At 38.3% G+C, this 18,123-nt stretch overlaps 1 protein-coding gene across 5 annotated transcripts in view; it reads right to left on the bottom strand.

Annotated features, from left to right (window-relative positions):
- RANBP17 (RAN binding protein 17) overlaps positions 1 to 18,123 on the bottom strand; it is a 108,330-nt gene that overhangs the window by 34,712 nt on the left and 55,495 nt on the right. For 2 of the 5 annotated variants that reach the window (XR_011905243.1, XM_072348561.1), the window contains 2 exons: positions 7,411 to 7,499; positions 1,741 to 1,848 (listed from right to left, as the gene is read on the bottom strand). The exons of the other annotated variants lie outside the window; for them this stretch is intronic. Coding sequence is in view for 1 of the 2 variants with exons in the window: in XM_072348561.1 (XP_072204662.1) it covers positions 1,741 to 1,848; positions 7,411 to 7,499 (197 nt within the window). In the remaining variant the exon portion in view is untranslated. The remainder of the gene's footprint in view (positions 1 to 1,740; positions 1,849 to 7,410; positions 7,500 to 18,123) is intronic. 5 annotated transcript variants of the gene reach the window in all.

The raw sequence follows: 18,123 nt of genomic DNA, 5'->3' as shown, positions 1-18,123 counted from the left end.
TAATAAATTAATTTTCAACACAGATCTGAAGTTTCTGAGTAACTTTAGCAAAATCCTTAACCTTAGTATTGGTTTGTCCTGAGCAGGAAAGGAGCTATTACTGCGAGACTTAAAACATCACTTCTGGCTGACCGATCTGCTAGTCTTCTTATGGAGGTATGTGGGTTGTAAGACCCCTATCACAGGGACAGCAGTGGGTGTCTTTCACTGCTCCAAGTCCAACTTTCTGTTTTCTGAGCCCCGACCTGCAGCCTCCCTTGCTTCAAATCATGTAATAAGGCTGAGTATTTACCAATAAACAAAACATGCTGTGTATAAAATGTCTGTGGATTCCACATGCTTAAAATGATAACGGCTCACAGAGGCAAGAACAAAAAGAGCGCATCTTCTCAACGTCTGAGTGGCATAATGCACAATCTGATACTCTGTAACATATTTTAACCGTGTCAAAGTATATTGTATAATGCATTCTAACCTGTAAAAACTAATGTGGTACACAACTCATGCAAACCTCCATCCCAGATGATGTTTTCTAAAGGGAACAAGGTAGATTTTCTGAATACCAATAGGCAGAAGAACAACACGAATATGGAAAGTAATCATTTTTTTGCTTAAGATTTATTGTTCCAGTTCCTCTTTGCTTCAGTTTGCTATTATTAGAGTTCTGCGTTTACGTTTTAACAATCTCCTCCTTGAAATGAGCTGCAGCACCATTAGAGTACGCTGCTTGTGCACTGCATCGTCAGTTAAAATAGGTCAAACTTTTCCAGCTCTTATTACATAGGGACATAATTAACCCACACAAAACCAAAGAGGAAGCCCCAGCAAACCAGTCCATACACACAGGAACTAAAAGCTGTCCTCTAGGCTGTGCAGCCATGCAGGCCTTCAGCACACATCACGCACATGAGCGCTTTCCCAGTTTCAGGCACTAACTTCCTACCGCTCCATTCCACCAAGTATTTCTTCAAACTTCAAATATTGCAACTTTTCTCCTTGATAGTTTTACTTGCAAGGCTGGATGGAAAGTGATGTGAGCACAGACTGTTTTGTCGAGAACCCCAATTAGTTTGGTCACGAAGACAACCAGCACAGAGACATTATCTATCCATTTTTCACTTCCAATTCAGTTTTTCCTTTGGGCAATACACTAAATATTTCCAACTGTAACATCCCCAAAATAAATCGTTCTGTTATAAGTAGTAGAAGAGTAACTTCATTTTAACACCTGCAATGTAAAGTGTTGACATCACCTACTCAAATTGTTCCGAGACCTTTTCAGGGAGCCCATGGAGAAGTATTTAGATGTGGCACAAGTTACCTACAAGCTGACTGTAAATAATGCTGTATTGGATAATATTCTTTCCTACTTTCAGCTAAGGAAAAAAAGAAAACAACTGTCAGGGAGTTGCAGTTTTAGAGGCACATATGTACACTGCGTGGCTTAAGGCAACAATTCAGCCTGCAGCAAGCCTTGATGGGAGACTATTTTCAGATATTTAATTATGAAGTCAACATTTACCTCTAGTTAAAGCATACTATTGCACTACCTTTTAATATAAAATTGCAGCGAGCTCTTGTATGTTCCTGATAGTAAAACAACAACACTGAGAGCTCAATTTCGTTTCTGGATGTTGTTCCCAAATCTAGAGAAGTAGCAATGTTAAAGACAAAGCTAGAAAGCTGTAATGCATATCACTGCAAGAATCATCACTTAGCTCATTTCCACGTGATTCTTACCTGTTCAGAAGGAATTCTGTCATCAGCTCCAATATAGATGTTGTACACGCGGGCTCCTGGTACCACAGTTCAATAGCTCTTTGCAGAACAGAAATGTATTCAGGGAATCTTCATTGCAATTAGTCAAAGATTGTACTGACAAAGTGACACCCACCAAAACTCCCCCCTACCCAAACCACACTGTCAAATGGGACTTGCTGGAAAAAAGAGTTTCTCTGGATAAGAATGCAGGCCAGTAAGTACAAGGAAGGTAGCACAGCTTGACTGGCAAAGAATTAAACAGTTTTTATGACATTGAACCAAGAGAATTTAACTATGCAATTCGCTATTAAGATACGATCTAGCCAATAGATTTTATTTACTGTTAAATTTATTCTTCTTTTAACTTTGTTTCATGTCATATAATTCTGCTTTATTTAACAGCACTAGAAATAGTGACTGCCCTTAGGAAAACACTTCTGCCTATTCAGACCATGAAGGCAACAACTGTGAATCTTAACAAAGTCGCACACAGGCCAAGCACTCAATGCTGGATCATGAAATAAAAGCCTGAAATGCATGAAGGTTGACACGCTTCCTGGACACGTAGACACAGTCGTGTCTCAGCTCTTCTGGAGCAACCCAAGTCGTCACACATGGCACAGCTGATGAATGACAGTGCTGTGCAGACAGATGGAAGGCATTCTGGCTGCTGCTTCTGTCTGAGGCACTTAAAGACTTGTGCCTCTTTGCTGCCAGCTGCTTGAGGCACTGTAGGCACAAACTCTATACAGCAGAAGAGGGTGACACAAAATACACCTTGCATCCCTCCTTCATAGAGTTCTCTACATTTTAAAAGAAATTGGAGCTAAAAGTACCATGGAGGATTAATCAGTAATAGATACAGATTTAAATCCAAATCCCATTTGCCTAAAATATTCTCAGAGGGCACAGACGCCCCACATCACCTCACAGCTCTGTAATTTCACCAAAGCCAGTTCCATTGCTCCCTGTGATGGACTTACAGCGAGCTCAGTCCCTACAACAGGATGGTCAATACACTTGAAACAAAGCAAGTGTAATGCAGGGTACAGAATGAGCTGAGCAACTCATCTCCGAAGCCAAACTTCCTCCTCAGTCTTCTTAGCAGTCCCACGTACACAAAAGGGAGGTGGTAAAAGGCTGCAAATCCCCATTTTGGAATTCTGTGGGATAGGAAACAGAAAACAGAGCAACCTGACAGCCAAATCCTACACTCAAAACACAAGTGAGCAGTACTTATCACAGGCTGCTAACATATCCAGTATGATTAACTATCCCAATTCACAAGCTCAGGCATTAAGCTCACATTAATTGTCAAGGAAAGTCTGGAAACCAGAGGTGCATTTTGTAAATGCGAGGGTCAACAGAAAGGCTTCAGTAATTTGCCATTAAGAAACAAACAACAACAACAATGAAGTAGAAGAAATTAGTTTTGAAGACAACATTATTTTCCAGTATCTTAACCACAAACTTCAAGGAATCTGGCTAATTCACAAATGTAACCCTGCCAGCTTTATTGTTCAAGCTGAAAAGAATGCAAAGTACAAGAAATGATGCTAAGGTCTCAGTCAATGCAACCGGCAATAGCACCGATAACACACAGATTTGGGATCATGTACAGCCTTGTTTCATGGGAAAACGTGTTTAGAAACCTTTATCTCTACTGTTGTTTAGGGGGCTCTTTCAAATTCTGAACCCTTAAAACACACAATCCTAAAATTTCAGTTCTTAAAAACAAAGAAGACTTTTGAAGAGGCCAACTTTGGGCTGCAAATGCCTCTGTTTTGTTAAAAAATATCAGATTTGGATATGTATGTAACAATGACAACTTGGTAAAACGATTTGGTACAAAGTCCTAAAGAAGCAAATGCTCAGACATCCAAGGTCAACCACAACCCCTAAAGGACCCCGAGATGAAACTCCTCCAGGACAGATCATTTCCATCACCTTAATGGCTGTAGCTCTCTCTAGATATCTCCATCTTTATTCTCAACAACTTCATGCACATACACCCCGTGCTATCCAGCACACTGCAGCTCTGGCTCAACCTGATAACCTAATTCTTGCAACCTTTTCCTTTTACAGGCATCAGAAATCATTAAATCCTGAGAATCAACTGGGAGGAACAGAGGAAAATTGCCCCTAAGTAACCACCTAACTCTAAAAATACTGACTGGAAGTGCAGAAAAGTGGGTATCAACCTGAACCCAGAACCAAATCACCATGGATTTATCTGACTGCAGGACCAAGGACCTCAGACTACAGTCTCACATTAGTAGGAAGAAACACATTAAACATTCAGAATCTCGTCCAGGCAGTCTTGAAGTAAGAAACAGAGTGAAAAACATGAAGACAAACATCACCACCATTAAGAAAATCAGACTTTGATTATTTTCAAATAATTCCCTTTTCTTGAGGCCCAAACAGCATTCAAGTTCAAGACTGACCATCAAATTACAACAACCACATGTTGCAATTATAAAAGGCAAGAACTTTCCAAAGCCGTGGTACTGGAATTGCTGACAGCCTGAAATATCAGTGTATGGGGGAGAACAAATGACTTTCATATCCAGTTTTTTAATTCTCTTTGGTGGTTTGTATGATGTTTTCCTTCATCTCTTGGGCATCCTGATCTACTGGGGGACAACCCTGCGCACAGCAGGCATTGGAGCTCGATGATCTCTACTGTCTCTTTCAGCCTAAGCCATTCTACGGTTCTGTGACCTTTCATTAGGAGAATTTTCTTTAGGAAGATGCTACATGTAACACCTAAAACTGCTTAAAATATTTTGGAATATTGTAATGCAGTTTTTGTGAGAGATCACCTGATACAACTTTAAAACAAATTTCACTATTATTGTAAGTATTTTCCCTTCATCCTTTGCCAGAGGAAAACTATAAATCTTGTCTCAGCTGAATGAACACCATTTATCATATTCATTTTCTTGTCAATACAATTATGAAAAGCCTTTGGCCTTTTTCCAAGGAGCCTGATTTGCTACAGAAACTCAATTAGTATAAGCAAGCCTGCTACATAACAGCCCTATTTGGCAACCAAGCGCAGCTTGAGCATACCTGACGATTCACCTCTAAACAACGATCCTAATAACTCTATCATAATGGTAAAATAGAGGATACAGGGGTGTCACCCGCTCCCCTCAAGACTGAAAGGACTTGAAAGGCATTATTTCTGCTCATTTTTGCCATCTACTGGACAAAAAGGTAAATCCTGAACACTTGGATCAGAAAGAAGGAATCTTTCACCTGAGCGTGTAACACTGAGAGTAATTCACTTGGTAACAGAGGGATTGGACCCAAAATATTTCCTTGGAAAATTCTGCTATCCATGATTTATAAGCAACTGCTTCTGTGCTTCTTCAGTACAGAATAATCTCATGGTATTAAAAGCTCACACTTTTATTTCTTGCCTATTGTATTGTATGCTGACTGAACAAATGCAAGTAAGTAAAATGTATTGCAGATAATATCCTGTACCTGCAGCTTTTGGTATTAAAAGACTAAAGCTTCCAGTAGTGCAGGATTAAAATCTGTTTGGAAAAACAGCCTGCCTTTAGAATTTAAGTCAATTTTAAATTTCCTGACACTATATTTGAAACAAGAAATATACTAATCAAAAGATACCCCTCAAACATTACACGACATGAGTAGATGCTGACTCTCTCTTCTCTTTGCCATTCCCTTTCTGTCTTAACGTACAGCACAGAGAAGCTGAGATAACAGCAACTTATGCTGCTGTAATGCTTTGGGTTGACACCTGGATGCAACTGGACGCAGCCAAATGAGGTGAAAGCCACCGCTCTGAAGCACACAGCTATCCTTTGTGACTGAAGGTGGTAAGGAAAGATATTCTGAACCTGTGCAAAGGAAAGGTACCTGGGAAAGCTTAAGCTTCAAATGCCACAAAGACTCATTTTAGTCTATTTATACTCTTGGTATAGATCCATGAATTCTAAAAAGTTTAAAGCTGGTTCAGTTTATCTGAAATGAACTTAATTTATACAATGAAATTAACGTATATTTCTATTTTGAATTCATACAGGAAAGGGTCCTTAGGGTTATGTGTCCCTGATCCTTGAGAAAAAAAAACCTCCTCCACAGATGAATCCATTTCTTTCAAATGCAGAGGAGGTAAGTCTCTCCTCTCCCCCTCTCTATAGCTGGAGCTCTCCAGTTTAGCACGGAGCAGTGTGATACCCGTGCCGTACCAGGAAAAACAAAGTAAAATGAATTTGAAATTGAAACAATACTGATCTACTTTTACACATCCTCCAGGCTGTATTATTAAGTTTTAGAGCAACATAAGCGCAAACAGTACTAATGAAGTTAAACGTACCCCAATGGCGCTCACTAGAAAATGAGATGCTAATTCACAGGCTGGCTTCAGTGGTTTGTTTGGCTTTTTTTTTTTCCTCCAATTCTCTAAACGTGAAATTAAGTGATGCTTTCCATTGATTTTTTAAAGGAAAAAAAAAAAAAAAGAGATGATATTGCCTTCTGGTTTGGATGTTTTGTTGTTTTTTTTTTTCCTGCAAGCTGTGTCATGCAAGCAGAGCCTGCACATGGATAGAATCATTGCTAGCTTGTTAAGGTCTTAAATAGGGCTTATCTGAATGGTCATCACAATCCTCCTGCCCACCACGCAGGGACGTCTATCAGATCATATCGGGCTCAGTTCTACAGCCTGTCATCCTCTCAGGATAACGTCCCAGTCACCATTTCTGATCATGCATTCTTTTTTATCCCTCCCCCCTCAAAAACAGCAAACAAAAGATGTCCTTTATTTAACTGAAATATTTTTAGAAGCTTCATTTCTAATAAAACACGCAGCTGTACTTGAACGTTATTTTTTTCTGCACACAGAATAAACATAATTAACTTCCACAGCTCTGAGATCTAAATTATACAGCCAATAGCTGCAGTGGCTTCACTACATACTGCAGTATTTTTTTTACTAATATGACTCTGCCTAAAAAGAATTACGGCTACTGTATTTATGGAAATACAAACCATTTCTCTAAGTATTCAGAAAATACCCACGAGAATTATCATATCTGTTGGTACAAAAATACATACAACACCCAAAGCAAACAGAGCCCTGTTATCATCACATACCTAAGAAATCTGCAGCCTAAACATTCGGATTTCGGTTTCAGAAGTCCATTTTCTTCCGATCAGGAAGACTGCAGGTGTTGTGATATTAATAGAGCTGACATAAATAGACAGTAACTGACTAAATTAAAGACATGATTCATACCAGAGAGAAATCCCCCCAGATTGCACTCGTACAGGATTTTTTTTAAAGCACTTCTGATGTTAAAACAACCATAGGTACATTGTGCTTAAAGACACAGCTTTCTCCTTACAAAAACATTGTGGATTAAAGCGGGGGCAGGAACCATTTGGATATGTTTTCCAGATTAGTAGTGTGACACAACAAAAAAGTGACCTCTCTGTGGTCTTTCCCCGTTAACTGCATGGTTGCCATTGTGCTGTAATTTTAGCTGATTACACATTAGTTCATTTAGCTTTGTTTCCTCTTCCCCACTGTGCCATACTATTAAACTAATGCAAGGGGCCTGGTATCCCTCTGTGCACAGAGCTGGTATTGTCACAGCGTAATAAGGATACATCCAGTCTAACAGCATGGTGTAGCTGGTCTTTGTGTTTAGTGCAAAGGCAATCCCTCGAAGATCTCTTGCCAGCCCGATCAACATACGCTGTCAGTGGGAAAGAGACACAGTAATTGATTTTCACGTTAGCACAGAGCAGATGGAGTAATAATCAGCCAATAATGACCACATATCTGATTTTGATTCATTAGTTTAAATGCCTTGCTCAAATACATTTTTTTTAAGTAAAAAACACTAAGACTCTTTCAACAAACAACATTTCCACAACTTTGATAGAGAAAACACTTGCAAAATGCTTAGAAAATGCTCCTGATTATTCAATATACCATGCTAATGAATAATGCAAATTAAAACAATGCTCGAATACAGTGCATTAAGTTTAAAAGTACTTCCTGTATTAATTTATTTAAAGTAGCAACAGCAATAAAACGTTAATTTAAGCCTGTAATGCTTTAAAATGAGGTCTAAGACTAATTGGTAGTCATAACGAGCTACTTTTAAGGTTATACTGAGATTCTCATCGCACTCCTATTTTAACTTCATTTTTGTTTTTTGGGGTCATTTTCCAAAATAGGCTCCTTCAAGAAGTGCTGATGTTTTGTTTGCAGAGGACCAAGTGAGTCTCCACCCGCATTAACATTGGTTCTGAGATATTTTTTTCCCCTTTAATGAATAGTGGCTTCAGAACCTTTCCAGCTCAAAGGCAGACAAAGCTACATGTCGATAATTAGCCCCTCCTAAAAGGGTTTTTCATGATAATTAATAGAAATAACCAAAAGCGTTCGCGAATGAAAAGTACTTTCACAACATAAACACATTTTTGAATGTAGTTAAACAAATATTCTGTTCTGACAATGAATTAGTACTAATAAATTTAATCCATGCATGGCAGGTGGGGTTCGTAGGGAGTGTTTTTTTCCCATTATAAAGCCTGCAGTATTGCAGAGCCTGGTTAAAAAGACATACAACAAAACAGCCAGGAGTTCTCTTTTTCACAAGAGAGTTTTCCAAACTGCACCCAATGATAATACTGTGATAACAACAGAGTTGAGAAACGTAAAAGGTAAGATCCATGTATTTCTTCTAATTGATCACACAAAGAGCAAATTATGGCTGATGCCATGTTAAATTGTTAAATGTAATCTTACACGAAGGCTGATTTCTACTTTTCCTACACAGGCACATTAGTCCAATTGACTTGGATGGCATACATGTAGATTTAGCTGAGGATAAATTGAGATCTCTCTGAAACAGCAGTGAGGTTGCTAGGAGTATTTTAATATTTGCACTTCCTTTCTGTTGTGCGCTGTAATGGCCTCAACTTTCCAAGATGCTCAGAGGTCTCAACTCTCATTAACTTTAATGGGACTCTGAAATCACTGGAGAGGAAGTGTTCAATACTGAGAAGATAGGACATAAAATCGTAACTTTATCCTTATATTTATCTGCATTTTCATACTCTGTGCACTGTTTTGCCCACACAGAAAATAACTCCGTGGCAAGCATGGCAGCCAAAACATAAAGAATGAAAAGAACAAGGCAGCAATGCTTTCCACTTCTTTCCAAAGGGATATAAAGACACGACAATATATAGGGAAGTGGGAATCTTCCAGAATGATTTTGGTTCTCTCGCCACAGTAAGATAAAGTAAAATAAATCAAGGTAAGAAATAGTGGACAAAGTAAAGGCTGATGCGAAGGAGCTACAGTCACTGGCAAGACATGAACTTGCCTTTGCTTGATGTTGAACTTGCCATCTCTACAACATGGTCTAGATTATTGCAACCAGCCATCCCCATAACATGCTTGCTCTGCCTTTCAGTTTAGATATCGTTATTAGGAGGTCCATACCATTAATTACATTATTCTTGACAAATTGCCTCAATCTACAAAGCAGCACAATAGTTAATGCTCTTGTTCCATACGATTCCAGAGAACTCAGGGGCTTAGATGCTCTGAATCAGAACTCAACTTAATAAAAAAGGACCTCTGACAGCTGAGGGTGTCCGAGCAGCCTGTATCCAGTGCTGCAGAATCCCAAGGTAAACCCTGCTCCATTTATGTCACTGCTAACAAGCATCTCTGAAACTTCAGTTGGAGCAAAAATCACTCTAGATTCCACGTATGTTTGAGTCGCATTAGCAAAAAAACAACAAACCAACAACTATAAAAACCAGGCCAGGACCTCACCAAAGCCATCCAATTCTCAAGACATTTAAGGTTTTCACATTTACTGGTCTGCTATGATCTTTCAAATAGCATCCATGAGCACAAAACTTATTAGAGGCAAACAATAACGCCGATAAGTCTGCTTTTAGGCTGTCACCCCGGGGGACTGGAAGTGCCTTGCAAACTTAACAGAGAGATCTGAAGAAGACATGAAGATGCTGCTTCATCCCAGCTACTTCTGGGGCAAAGTGACAGCGGATAGCAGCACCAGTAACTGCAAAATGAGTAAGATGAGAAGTAAACGACAATAAATACAAGACACACAGTGAACAGATCTCGTCTGTGGTGCACAGACTTACGCATTGATTTTCCTACTAACGAAACAATTCTGATCAAATTTCAGTTTTAAAATACTCTTCCTCTAGCGTTAAATCAAACCCATCTTTACAAACGGCAGCGTTTTGGTTCAAAGTCCTGACTGAGCCCTTTCAGCAGGTCTTTAAAAGGGAAGAAATGAACACGTAAATGCTTTCAGAGCAACCACCCTGACGTGCCAGCGTGTGCCCACTGCCTGGCTTCAGCAACTGAGCAGGGATGAGACTCCTCACGGCACCCACCCCCAAAACAGGGTTTGTAATGGAAAGTCTGACAGACCCTTAACCATAGTGGCACTACTGGGTGCAGCTATAATATTACCCTCATAATTCTACTATATAATAACAACAAAGGAAAAAAAAGGTGAAGGGTCATTGCGCTTTGTCTTTAGAATTAAGATGGCTGTCTTCATCCTTACAGCATACTCTTAATTCTGGAGACACGTCTTAATAACCTCTAAATAGTTCCAACAAAAGAGCCGTGTCAGAGGAATGAGCAGGCCCCAAGGTGTTTCAACTGGAGTGTTTTCATCTGCCTTTATTGCTCTATCCCTCTCCAGAATTAAGGCAATAACCTGTGATAAATTATTCAGGAACTGCTACAGGGATCAAAGCAAAATCATTCTGTTAAAGTGCTGTTTGCAACATTTGGCACTTAGTGTGAAAACTTTTAATGTGTGCAAGCTGAAAATCAAGGATTTTAAATAATTTAACAGCATGGAGTTTCTACAAACCGGCTAAAGATAGCATGTTGCTATTTAACTGCTTTTTCCTCAGATGCTTTTTCTTTTTTTCCACCCATTTCTATCAAACCTGATGATGTCACAAGTCTAAACAAAGTAGGCCTGAGGGTCGGGCTGCCCGGTCAGTGCATTACCTCACCGGATTGGCAAGAGAAAGCCCCAAATTCTTAGGGGAAAATTACCTCACTTTTAATATTGGACATCTTTCGTATTAAGACCAGAATGTGAAGAAGGAGCTCGTAGAGGGGGAAAAAAAGCGACACGCAATTACTTAAGCCATCTTCAATTACGTTTGATCTCAATGGAAAAGAAACCTAAACATATGTTTTGTATGCAGACTGAACGATTACAAATGTATTTTAGAAAGAAAGAGCTCCCTTGCTGTGACTGCTTTTCAATGGCGCAGTTCAGCAACATTAAACAAAAAACCCTCGCCAGTTAGAAAGTCCTAGTAAAAACCACAAATTAAATGAATTTGGCAGTCCTGGACCATTTTCGTAGTGATATTTTAACAGTGTCATCTCCCTGTGGAGTGGAATACTAAGCATTTTATTGAAGAACTGAACTGTTTTTGTTTTCAGTACTTGGGAAATGAAGTACCTGAAAGCACTTTTGCATGTATTATTTATTCATCGTGATAGAAAAATAGCTTTAACCTAATAAATTACATTTAAGAGAATTTAGAGCAAAAGTTTTGTTTATGATAAAGCAACAGATTTAGTCCTTTATCAGTAGCTTAAAGCACCAAGTTTTCTTTATACAAATTAGACAGATGGTGCTTACAGTAGAATTTACTAAAGGTCTGTCACAACAAATGCAGCCAAGCTGCATATTTAATCACTGCAGAACCTTGTCTACCTGCAGCTGCCAACTGCTAATCCAATTTCCCTGATAAATGTGGCAAGAGACACGATCAGCAATAAAGAGCATCTAACTCCATTTTCCTGCAGGGCGTCTTTTGATGAACATTTAGGACGGAAGCACGGAGTGCACTGTGTGGCCCTGGCTTGTGGCAGCTGCATGCATTTTGAAGACACAGTTCTCAGGTTACTCACTTAATTCTGCCACTATCATTATGTTGCTATTGATCTCAGTAGCTCTTGTCTACACAGCATTACTCTAGATGAAGCTGAATCAGGCAGTTATCATGCATCAAACTTGCTCAAAAGCCTGGAGATTTCCCCTTAATTACTTGTGATTTTATTTGCAAATACCGTTAAAGTGTAATCAAGCAGTCACTTTCCAGGGTCGTTAAGAACTTGCTAGTTTAGGAATATATCACTGGCACTCCATTAAAATTTCTCTGCTGAGATGGTTCCTAACAAACCAGACGGGACAGCAGCAGAATTATTTTAATAAACAGAATTCTCACACGAGGTAAATGCTGCCTCCTACAGAAAGCACAACCACATCCACTGACCTCCGCGTTCCCACCGCTTCCATTAATGACTTCAACATATAAAAGATGAACCCCAAATAGTTCAAATGCCTGTCTGTCACAACCGAAAAGATATTAAAATTAAAGATGCAAACAAAATTAAGGAGACTAGAGGAAGTATACGTTGAAATAATATTAAGCATCGTTTTTAATAGACAACGGCTTAACTCGAGTGATTACTCTGAACTGTGCACCCTCTGCTAATGTCAGATGTGCACCACAGATAAATCACGGGGTAAATATTTCTAGCCTATCAGTTCATTTTCTTACAAAAAAGAAAGGGATAAAAATGATGATGGCTGTTTAATTTTCCATTATTTTATAAATTATTTGAAAATAGTGGCTTGGTGTGAGGGTGCCTTCCAAATTACCACGGATGGCTGAAGCCCTGTTAACTATTTATTCAGTGGCAGTAAAAGGGCCTCCCTTCCATGCAATAGCTCCCTAATATATTATCATTCCTGATGATGCAGCTCACATCTAGGAAGTCTTTTTCTTCCCTAAAATATACTGTTGTTTTGACACAAACAGCTTGCTGCACTTAAGGATTTTACTAATAAAACATAATGTTGTGTTAGATATTATGACTGTTGCCACAGCTGAACTGACTTGTCAAATCAATCCTAATATGGCTCCCACAGGCACATAAAAACCTTATTTAGCTATCAGTTATCCTAATCACTTTGTTCAGTTTAAGGGTGCAATACTTCAAGACCAGTTCCTATTTATACATATATGCCCAGCCATTTAATAAAGTCTTGATTTATATAATAAATTCTTGTTTGGAAAAAAAAAAAAAACTTTAAAGCAGCCGTGTTTTATCAAGCGTGTTACAATATGTCTCCTTATACTCCCAAATAGATATGTTAATAAACACAACAGGATACTAGTGTAGAAAAGGGAAATATGAAACAGATCACCTACCAATGAATTACCATCTTCCCTTTGATTACAAATGGGACTCAAACAAGGTCACTTGATCCATAAAGTACTGAACATCCCAAGGTCTTTATCAAATATTAGCACAATGTTTTTTTCATGATAGTCATTCACGGCCTTTGTATCTCCATTGCCTACATGCCTAATTATCCACAAATACATACAAGTATTAATAAACGTACCAATATTAATAAACATACCAATATACAGGTGTATACATTCAACAGAGAGAAAAAGAACTGAGATGGCAATCTGTGGCTGAACAGTTGCCTGACTGTAAGTCTTTTCCATCAATAATTTATTTCCCTGTAATTGAAATAAACCCACCTTTGCCTCTTCTTGTTCTAAACTACCACTGAGCATCTGAGTCACACTCTCCTATGCTTAACAAATCTACTATGGTTCATTTGTTGTAACCCAAACTACACATACTCTACATACATACATACTTCATACACACACAAACTACATCCTCAATGCCCTATGGGAAAGTAAAAAAAAAAAGATAACTCATTTGATCATTACATCAGATCCGCACGTGGCTTAAGGCAATGATGTTTAAACCTGCTTTACTTGAGAGGTTTGGCACGGAGCACGACTACATATACCTGTAAGGGCAGGACGCTGACAGATGATGCAGGATAGCTCCTGAAGGCATATTCTACAGTTCAGATCTACTGCTTTGAGCAATGAAAAAAAGAAGTGATAAAAGTTTACTAATCCTTATTGGAAAACTTTTCAACGTACCTTTTACTGGAGTTTTCCGTAATAGTTTTCGTTAGTCTGTCATTCACACAACAGAATACTTCGTTCACTTTAGAAGTCTTGGACCAAGAGACAGCCAGACAAAATGGTGCAATTCTAAGTGCCCCTCCTTTAAAGTTATTAAACAGACAACCTGGGACACATAAAGCTTCCAAAGTCTAACTATATTTATGCAAGGTTAAAATTATTCAACAGAACTCAAAGTACACTTTACAGCAAATAATAATTAATATATGACTGTTTTTCCCACTACAGTCACATTTTGCCAGTCACTTCAAGAGCGCGTTGTTTAAAAGGTAAATATTCCCAATTTACTGTATTTCAGTAATTCCCAAAAATATTTCTACAACAAACTGTTAATCAGAACGACTCACCAATGAAAATTCATCCCAGTTTTATTCCTTTGTAAGTTATTCTGATAGATCATATAAAAAGATGTGATATAAACTCTTGTAACTTGAAAAAGCTGGAGAAAGCAATTGGTACAATGCTTTTTGGTCTAAACCTACTACTAGGCACAGTTTGGTAATATCCCTTGATTCACATAATGCTACCACTTAATTCTTGTGCAAACACACCGAAACCACAATACACTGCGCTCTGCTTTTTATTCAGATCCTAAAATGCAAACTTAGACTTGTTTGCTGCTCCAGATGTGCTTTTCTACCAGTTCAGTTCCAAATTAACTTCAGGAGGAACAAAAAGGACAACGGCCAAGAGAGCCTGATGCCTGCCTTTTTCAGGTGCTCCATTTCAGATTTATTAGCTTGTAGCCAGCTCTAAGTAACATGCTTGCATTTTGTCTGATGGATGTTTACACCATCTGTAACATGGTGTTATTATTAATACTTACAATCTTGTTCTTACCTTTTTTTTTTTCACCTACAGGAAACATCACTGAATCTGCACATGTAACCTAGAAAAAGTTATCTACTATTGCTTATGTTAATATGAAACTTAGCCAAGAAAAGACAGGTCCAGGTCACAGCTGCCATTCTTTAAGAAAAAGCTGATGAATTTAGCTTGGTCTTGTCTCCAACTCAACTATTTTCATCAGCGTTTAGCAGCAGACAGAACAGGAACCCATTAACATCAAAGGGAATATCAACTACTATTGACTTACAGCTTTGTGTCAATCTCTTCTGCACGCTGCCCAGTTAAGTCCCTGTGTGAGGATTAGAAATCAGTACATGAAAGACTTGCTGTGTTATTTTTTGAAAGCTCTCATCGGCAGCCCCATCTTAGAACACCTACAGAAAGTGTTCTGTGAGGTGGATCCCCAGCTGATATAGGCCCACGGCTCTGATCAGCTCTGGGCCTCTGACCAGAACTGAGGCAGTTTGAGTCATAATGCATTCATTCACCCAACTAGCCTTGGTTATTTCTCCAATCAAAGGCAACACAGAGGCTTCCACTGCTTACTGCCATAAATCTCTGAAGTTGATTGGCAGTGGCTTAAATACAAACATAAATATTTACTGCGCAATGAAACTGCTGCTTAATTGGTGAATTTGCCATAAAATTCATAGTGTTGCTAATCCTTACCAAGACACCAAGGTGCTGCAGGAACAGCTGTGGAGGATCTTACCTGAATTTACCATAAGAAGACAAGTGAGGGCAGTATAGAACATTGTCCGGCACCTAAGGTCACTGACAGTGTAATTATTACTGATGCCCAAGAAAGGGAAATGCTTCCTCTGTTGAAACATAAGTGTATGAAACGTTACATGCTCTGCAACATCTACCACAAACTTAAACATTGTTTAATGTCGCGAGAAAACTTATTGTGTGATTCCGAAGCATGAACTTCACAGAGCCTATTTTCACAAGTCTAGACCTTCCTATCTCAAATGATACAACTATCCGGACTTGGAGGAAGGAGATAACACTGGCCAATACTGCACTGCAGTTACAGTTCTTGTGCTGCAGGTAGAGCTGCCTTCAGGTACGTTTGCACACAAGGAGGGAATGGGCAAAGTGATGGCCCACATTTTCTAACTCCTGCTCCTTCATCTGAAATAAAATTGCTGGATAACTTTCAGCAAGTCACTTAAATTCCAGTGTTCCAGTCCCACAATGATATCCAAGTGTACTAAGACACTTTTTCCCAAGTATCATAAAAAATTTGCAAGAAGCAGAAATATGCATTAAAAGCACAAAATAAAAGGACTTACAGGCTTGTACGCTGCACAAGCACTAGAAAAATAGGAGTCATTTATTGAATACTATTTCTCCTTGGCATTGATTGCGTTCTTTAGGAAACAATCAGTATGCAACTGTATAACTTTACAGGAGAGCACAGACTCGTGCACACACAAACACCCACACTCTTACTATTGCTCTGCTTTCCTTACCAAGTGCTTCACTCTGCCATTCTTGCACATAATTGGTTGTAGCGCTGGATTACTTTTATAGGAATAAACAACTTCCCTTTTCATTTTAAATGGATTAAATTCTTTTTAAATGGATAAAAGTGTACCAATAGGTTTCATAGCTGCTATTAGAAAACCCCCTAATCTAGTTTTAAAATGATTCTTTGTCAATCCACAGCATTTTCATGTTTTCCTATTGCAAAGCTACAGCTTATACTTCATTTTTTCCTGTTCAGAGAGAGAACCTTCCATAGCGCTGTAAGGCCAACCAAGACACGGATAAAGAATTGAGAGTCTCTCAAAAATACTTTTAACTCATGCCCCCGTGCAAAGTAAAAATGAAACTGTATTTTGATACAGAAAATATACAGGGGAAAAGTTAATTATTAGAAAGAACTAAATGCGCATGAGGGAGCACTATGGCTTCCAAGACATAAAGGAATGACTAACATTCCATTATGTAAATTAATTCAAAGATATTTCTGGACTGATCAGCTAGGAGGGACATAATGATTTATAATTCAAATAACGGAGCTTTGAAATCAAATTGGGCTAATATATTTCAAAATATGCAAACCTGTAATAATTGTGAAAGTAATGTAAACCACGACACCAGCTCCAGTCATTTGTTGCCTTTGTTGTTAATAACGCCTTACGTTGTTCCTTAGTTGTTAAATTTTCCTGTTGTTGTATAACAGAGTTACCGGAATAACGTTATGCTTTTAATCCTAGATAATCTCCAACCCCAAATAACCCAATTTGAAAGGCTGTCAGGAAGCTGATTGACTTACAGGACAAGTGCTGAGATTAAATAAATTATTATTGTAACCTTTCGGGCCAGCCACAGTTTAATCTATAGCAAATACTGAAAATTGATCCATTGGATCCAGCATCTTAACAATGCGCTGCTTCCTTCACAGCACTACATACCCACCACCGTTACAAAAAACTAATATAACGTGAAAAGGCCAAAGTTTGCAATGCCAGGAAGTAGTTATAAACTACTTCATATGTTCGAAATAAAAAGTACTTCAGTATTATTATTAAAAAAAAAACCTATTGGTAGAGTTTTTTATAGGAAAAAGATACATATCTTTAAAAGCCAAAATGACCAGTGAAATTGGGTTGCACATCATTTTCTGGGAAAAAAGAAAAACAGCGTCGACAGGTGTAATTTATCATTTTTCTGATTTAATACCAAAGAAATATATTAAAATAATAAAAAGAATCCTGAAATCCTCAAAATTTGTAGTGATAAATAGCCCTCCCTGTCTTTATTGCATTATGCCTACTAACAGAAATATTGCATGGTGGATTTTGCCAGACAAGGACGATTATTTTCCAATAAAAAGTTGCATATTAAATTCCAGCACAAAAGTGGGTGTCTAATACTTTCGAAATCTTTTATGGTTTGCCAGGGAACACAATTTTAAACTTAACTAATACAACATCACGCTGAAGTGAACCGGCATTAAAGCTGTCTTTGTACAACCCCACCCAGCTAAGCAGAATAGCTGCTGTTCTCGGAACTCCTGCTCAAAGTATTTCCATTGAAAAATAATTCTGTCTCCTTTTGGTATTTGTATGTTGGTTAATTTCTATTTTCCTCGCCTTTAAACATTTCCAACGAGCTTTAAGATGCGTATTTATGGAGGCAGTGCTGCTTTACATTGTGACGATGCATTGGGGACAATGAATCTGAAAATGGTCTTGCAACAGTTAGCAAGTTTCTGCCAAGAAAAATACAATTTCATCACAATTTTATTCTTCAGGAGAGCTTGGGTTATTAAATATCTACTTTTTCATCCTTCCTAGGTCCTGACATTATTATGTCTATTTCATGAGCAGAAACTCATTTACTGCGGATATAATTTGAGTAATTGGAAAACTAAAACTATCCCAATGTTTCAGC

This window comes from Excalfactoria chinensis, chromosome 13, assembly GCF_039878825.1.
Source record: "Excalfactoria chinensis isolate bCotChi1 chromosome 13, bCotChi1.hap2, whole genome shotgun sequence".
Lineage (NCBI taxonomy): Eukaryota > Metazoa > Chordata > Aves > Galliformes > Phasianidae > Excalfactoria > Excalfactoria chinensis.
Note: the sequence above shows the minus strand (reverse complement) of the source record. Positions and strands in the feature narration are given on the sequence as shown.